This window comes from Musa acuminata, chromosome BXJ2-5, assembly GCF_036884655.1.
Source record: "Musa acuminata AAA Group cultivar baxijiao chromosome BXJ2-5, Cavendish_Baxijiao_AAA, whole genome shotgun sequence".
Taxonomy (NCBI): Eukaryota; Viridiplantae; Streptophyta; class Magnoliopsida; order Zingiberales; family Musaceae; genus Musa; species Musa acuminata.
Genome location: NC_088342.1, coordinates 46,431,816 through 46,438,836, shown reverse-complemented (window position 1 = coordinate 46,438,836; position 7,021 = coordinate 46,431,816). Strand labels below are relative to the sequence as shown.

Below are 7,021 nucleotides of genomic sequence, written 5' to 3'. Positions count from 1 at the left end.
ATTATATATGGTTGTGCATGAATCATACATAACCTCTCATGGTCCTTTCAAAGATTAATAGGTAAATCACTGGTTTTGAAGGAACATATATAAGTAATTATTCTATTTTTTTGCTATTATAACCAAGTAAAGGGAACTTGAAGATGATGATGCTTTTGTATCAAGCTGTGTGTGAGATAAAGAGTTATCTACAACTTCTTTTAGAAACATGTAATAAGCATAAGAGAACCTTTTGAATAATGAATGAATGACATGTAAAGAGGGACTTGGGTTCCACTTTGATAAGGTAAGCCATGTGGTTGTGCTGAAAAATATGGACATGTATGAGAGGAAAAGTCTCTGTTCTTTAAGGGCACATTTAAAAGCATTTTGTTCTACTTCTTTATCCTTCACCACTTTGTTTAGGGCAGTTGGAAGGCTGTGCCTTATCTACTTAAGAAATGGATGATAAGGAAAAGACATGTAAATGATACATAAATAATTGGTTAAGAGGTATATACATCTTGCTCTCCACATGAACAGGAAAGAGAATGCACCAAGTTCCTCTTTTTTCTGGTTCGATTGTGATCCATTCCTTGGCATGGTAATGGTCACTTTGGGTTGTGCATTACAGGGAGGAGAGAGGACAAGTAGGCATGGCCTACATGTAACTTGTGGAATCTTGTCTTCCCAAAGAGGTTCTCATTCTCATGATCAAAGTCCTCCTAGAATCAATAAAGTTTCCCACAACCCATAATGGCCAAGATCACATCTTTATATCTGGATGTCACCAAGTGGATGGCATCATTCTTGCAACACAAAAGACACTGCATGTCTTGCGAAGAAGAAGAAGAAGAAGAAGAAGAAGAAGAAGCTCTTTTGCTGCTCTGTGACTCGAGCTTTCCTTGAACAAGTTGTGTCACGGCTTCATCAGAAAACTCTATGTACAACTGGAATAGTAAGCCTCCCAAAATGCTGATAGAATCTACCAAGATCTACGAGCATTAGAAGTGGAAACACATGAACACCCTCGGTGGTACTGCTTGCTGGAGCTCACACCACTTATGGCTACATGCTATAGGGAGATAGAAGGCGGCAGGCACTTAAGGAGCGATGGCCATCTCTAGCGGAGCCTCGGCGCCGTGCGGGGAGAGGCGACGGCGGCACGTGGGGCAGGAGCAGTGGGAGAGAAGCCACGTGTCGACGCACACGACGTGGAACCGGTGGCCGCACGCCGGCAGCACCCGGATCTTCTCCCCGTCGGAGAAGTCGGAGAGGCAGATGGCGCAGCCGGCGGGGGCCTGCTGCGGCGCGGCGGCGTAGGTGGCGACGGGGAGCGCCACGACGTCCTCGCGCTTCAGCCCGGCGTTGAGGCGGCGGTGGGTGACCCAGCCGGCGGGCTCGGCGAGGGCGGCGCGGGTGCAGCGCACCACGCACTGCAGCATCGAGTTGAGGCCCAGCGCGCACACCAGCGCGCATATCATGGCCGCCAGGATGACGACGACGTCGTAGTCGAGCGACGCCTCGCCGCGGGTCTCGCGAGGTGGGGTGGTGGGACTGTGGGTGGGGGAGATGGTGGAGGAGTTCGCAAGGTACGGCTCTTCCATAGGTGGGTTGCAGCACCAACTTATTCGTTTTTAAGTAGATAAAAGGTAAGGGAAGGAAGAAGACGAGGGAGCGGGGGGAGGGTGGAGGCAAGACAAAGGGAGAGAATTTGAGGTGTTGGTGGTGTATTCTTGTTTCAACCAAAAGAGAGAGAGAGAGAGAGAGAGAGGCAATGAGGAAGAAGGTGGTGGAATGAGATATGCTCCTATGATCATCCACTAACCCAACCCTTTCTCTATGTAATGCGCTTGGAGGGGATGGCATCTTGGGAACATTGGGGTTTGGGCTCCTTTGGAGCTGTCATCTCTTTAGATTTAGATGATGCCTACCTACATTACTCTTTCGACTTTAATCAAATACATGACCCACCTTCCTAATCCATGGAGGTCAATTCACACTGAACAAGCTTCTTCCATGGAGGACCTCCAAAGAGGTTGCTTGGCTCAACAGCAGAAGTATCCTCGCAATTAGTACTTCCATCCAGACAAATGCATCGAACATATACTCCATCCATAGAAAGGATACATCGAACATAGAATATGAGGACCAGAAACAGTGATTCTACAGCATCAACAAACCCTAATGTATGTTTGATGTGTGAGGTCCACCATTGTCAAAGTGACATCCAAGATCACAAACTGTGTTTAGTGAATCGGAGAATTCACTGTCTCCTGGGAGAAAAAAATAGTAGCAACATCTTTTCAAGTATTAAATCCATACTGTTGATTCCTGGATTCCTTTTGTCTACACCAAAGTTCAACCAGCAAAATGATTGATCCACTGAAGTTTCTCAACAATAGGAGCTCAGATGTGACACTAAGTAGAAAGTATCACGCAACCAATAATGAACATGATAGACAAATTTGAAAAGCATCAGCTGCACATTTAGACTCTCAAGAGACTTTTACGGCCATGCTTATCCAGTGAGTCTAATCATCAACAAAAACACAAACAGTGTGTGGTAAACAAGCCAGCCTTGTATCAACCTCTACGGGCCAATCCTCCACCTTAAATGCTCGATGATCGTCAAAGGTTCTTCCCCGGCATATAGCTTCACGGTTCTCCCCAGTGGATGAACACAGTGGAAAGATTTCCATACCTGCAAACAAGACATCCATCATATTGAGGATTGCAGAAGAATTCATTTTCATTGATCGAATCAAGTTAGGTATATCATAATTTGTTATTTTAAAACACGGAGAAATTTACAACATCATTTCGATTTAGTAAAAGAATATGCGAACAACAGGTGGGGAAAATTCCTCCTCCCTCGGCATCTATTTTACCAAATTAATGTGCCTGAATAATCCAAGAAATTCCCATTGGATATGCTGCTGCATACATGGACAACTGAGTAAATCTGTAGGCTGCTCAGTATGCGAGGTGCACCTAACATCCGATTTAGTTATCAAAGAATAAATACATGAATTGATAATTAAATTTGTTTAAAAAAGGAAAACATCCTAAATCAAAGTACGCCCGTTACAGACTAACTTAAAAGATACTGCCATTAAAATATAAATAGACAGACTACTAGAACATCTTTAACTTGCAAAATGCTGAAAGTAGGTACTACTATGAGTAAGTTATCTGCAAAGGAGGTAAATTTTGGGCTTACATCTAATTTGAATGACATTTTCCTCAAGAAATAATCAAATCATGGAGTATTTTAAGAGCACAAAGGTCTGAACATTTGACTTCAACAAATGTAATCTCTTAATAAATTAGAATATTATACATTTCCTTTATGTAGGTATTCCTAATTTTACTGTTTGGTTAGTCTTTTCCTTGATGCCAAGTAATAACCAAGTACATTTTCTCCATGACGGAGGAAGCTTAAGACCGAAACTAAATTAATAGAAAAGCAGAACAAACACAAGGCTGGTTGAAGGAGGATCAAAAGGTTTCTTTATTATCAAATATGGATAAAAAAGGATGAAGTACATAAATATAGCTCTTCAAAAGTTTGGATCATGATAAGGTTTTGCAGCAATGAGCCTTTGAAGAAAAAAGGACTAACATCAACAAGGAGCATAATTCTCTAATACTCACGGCAAAGAAAACTTTAAGACATACAAGGGCTCTTGCGGACCATCAGTGAGATTATCCTCTAGCAAAGACTAAAGTCCCTCAGTGATTTAATCCGAGGCATATTGATTATTAATTAGTTACACTGCTAACAAAAAATGCCAATAGAATCTACAGGAGCAGTTAAAGATGATATTACCTGATCAATGTCTATCTTATCTGTAGCGACGTGTGGAGGTTTACAGCCCATTTCTTCAATTATTAAGGCCACAGCCCTGGCTCAAATAATATAACCAAAAAAGGGGTTAAACTTTAAATTCAAGAAACTCAAGCTGAAGCTTAAATTCAAAAACAGAACAAACTAAGCATTAATTGTTGTCAGGTTATGATTTAATTCAATAGATGATGCAGTTACTGAAGCCATACAACAAGAACAAAATTGCTGGAGCAATCTAATCCCAAAATGTTACGGATAAGTCAATCCACCTAAAAGTTGATTTTACTTGACTGATAAGGGTTCTGGAGCATGATCACAATTAAAAATAGTTGTGGGATCTCCTGCATACTCCTTTTCCACGGGAAGACCAATCTGCTGGTGTGTATCTCCCACTAAGTGGGTTTCACCATCTATGAAGGACTATAAACTTACAATAAACAAGGTATCATAGGCCATATTTTACCGTGGAACTAAAATGATTGATAAGAATTTGTTTAATAAGGACAATATGATAGGATCATGTGCCCCTGAAGTTCCATGAGCTGCCAACAGCATGTCAATATCAGAGGGAAACCATCCAAGACATCTGCTTCTTTCTGGCAAATGCAGAATCATAGTTCTTACAGCTGAGACTATCAAACATAGACAACGCACCAAGCTTTTGCATAATTCCTTACTTGCAGACTTGTTTATTATCTGCCTTGGAGTGTCCCTGGAAGAATTTATTCAACTTTCCTAAAATTCTAATTTCTCCAACATTGACAATTTTCTGGAATATATTTAGCTTAAAATAATACAAACATATTCAAGATCAGTATATAATATGCATGTACATAGATTAGGCAGTAGGTACATCGAGACAGAAATACATTTTTTGCTACCTCTACTTGCGCAAATTTCAATCAATTCAGAACAATAAAAGGCAACTCTTCTAATTCCCAGCTAAGGCTCCTTGAAAATAAACTAACTTGCACATTCAGAATAATGCTTATGCATATTATGTTATTCTCCAGAAAAAAAACAGAAGCCAAGAACATCATCACGGCTCATAATTGGACATCACGAGATTCTCTAAATAAAATTAAACCTGCGTTAATCCTGACTTTTAGCCAACAAATAGTCAACTAAATGCATCTAAAATATCATGATCCTATCTCACATGTGTCAGTTAACCATAAACCCCACTCTCACAGTAAACATAATCCTCAACCCCAAGAACATTAATGAGCTTCTCACAAATTGCTACTCAGATGTTACAGCAGAGAAAAAAGAATAGGGACACATTATCGACATCTCAACCACCAAGCACCAAAGATAACCATGACGCTAACAGCACCAAGTTCAACACAAGACAAAACCTTACATGATCCATCCTCAAGACGAGGTCGTCAGAGGACCACTGACATGATCCCCACAAACGGAGAAGAACAACGTTCGACGGACCTACTATTTCCATCTCGGAACACCAAAACAGAGCCAATCATACGTCCAAAAAAAAAGAGGCAGAGAGGTTAGTCGAGTACGAGGCGTAGTTGGGACAGAGGAGATGGATCGAGGAGTTTTGGAGGTGCCGCCGCCATAGAGAAGCGGGCGGAGGAGACATGGGCCGCGGATCGAACCCTTCTCATCGCCAATTGCACTCGCTTCCCCTCTTTCTTTGGAAAGAAGCTGCCAAACGGGGCTGAGAAGCCAATGGGCTAAAAGTTTTGAGGCCCAACCCACGGCTAAATTTGGTACATTTGTTTACATAGGAGTGTTATATATATATGAATTTCTAGAAAAGAACTTTTATTTTTGAAAAATTTTCAGTAGTGCCCTAATTTTAAAAAGATTTCACATAATATCTTTTTTAAATAATAATATCACCTATGTTAGTCATTACCTTCGTCCTGTCACATCTTCATCGGACCCACTCTTATTATTAGTTCTTCGTCCTTATCATTACTCGTAGGTCCTCATTATCAATCGAGGGGGATGGCCTCACTGTTGAGCATAAATAAGGAAGGAAAGGGTGTGACCCATGCGCTCTCATCATCGACCATAGGTGAGGAAGGAGGTGACGATCACGAGCAACAAAGGGAGAGGTGTGACCCACATACACTCATTGTCAATTACAAGTGACTAAGGAAGTAACAATGGGTTTGGTGAAGGAATGAGATAGGGGCGATGCAAGGTGGCAAGCTCCCACCATTATTAATCATAAGGTAAGGGAGGAGGTAATAATGGGTCTAACGAAGAAAGGAGATGGGCCCCCCGTTATCAATTGCAAGTGAGGAAAAAGACAATGATAGATTAAGCAGGGTAAAATAAGATTTTTATGCACTCAATATTAGGATTTTTTTAAATCATATATATATATATGTTAAATGGTAGAAAAAAGAGAGAAAATGATATTCTAAGTATTAGGGGGAAAAGTATTGTTTAAGAATTTTTAAAATAAAAGTGTTTCTAGAAAAAAAATCATAAAAATATGTTTTTTTAATGAAAATTCACCTATATATTATTATTTAAAATTTCATATACATGTTTTTCAACCTCTTTCAACCCCCATAACCTAAGTGATTTAATGCATGGATAAGTTGAGTTACACCTCATACTATTTCTTTGAATGGAAGGAGGCCTTTGTTTGAGATAATGTAGGTCAATTATTGGAGATACACTATCGTCTACATCACTACATGGGTGCCATGTCAACACCATAAAGCTCCATTATAGGCACCACCACATCAATACCATCACCAAGATGGAAAGCATATGACAAAGCATTCATGTTCTTTCAGTGGGAGTCGAGTAAGGCCTCTCCAACCTGTTTTAATCAAATCTCAAAGTGCCACAAAGAAAGTTTGCTTTTCTTTTAGTAAGGATCAAGCTGAAGTGTTTCTCCCAATTGCTCCATTGCAGTGTGTCCACTCCCAATCTTTGTCCCTTTCTCTTCATGTTGTTTCTTCAATCCTCAAATGATCACCATGCACCCATTCAAATGGCTCTTTCCCCCAAAAGAAGATTGCGGAGAACTGTCACCAATGTATGCACTTTGTCATCCCATATCTGTGAAAGCAAGATCTTGTTATCCTAATTCATCTGCCACCAGAGAGCACTGCCCTCACTAGAATGGGATCAACAGCAGTGCTGCTTCCAACAGATCTTTACATCTCAATCAAGAAAGAGAGGTGAGTGAGTGAGTTAGAGACG

General features: G+C 40.7%; 1 protein-coding gene across 1 annotated transcript; it reads right to left on the bottom strand.

The window, feature by feature from the left end:
• Positions 1–736: 736 nt before the first annotated feature.
• On the bottom strand, positions 737–1,958 carry LOC103986301 (RING-H2 finger protein ATL73-like). Its single transcript, XM_009404261.3, has one exon. The coding sequence runs from the start codon at positions 1,584–1,586 to the stop codon at positions 1,083–1,085; it is 504 nt and encodes a 167-aa protein (XP_009402536.1). The 5' UTR covers positions 1,587–1,958; the 3' UTR covers positions 737–1,082.
• Positions 1,959–7,021: the final 5,063 nt, after the last annotated feature.

Excerpts from the sequence above, each read along its gene's own strand:
- LOC103986301 (XM_009404261.3), bottom strand. The coding sequence starts at position 1,586 with ATGGAAGAGCCGTACCTTGCGAACTCCTCCACCATCTCCCCCACCCAC.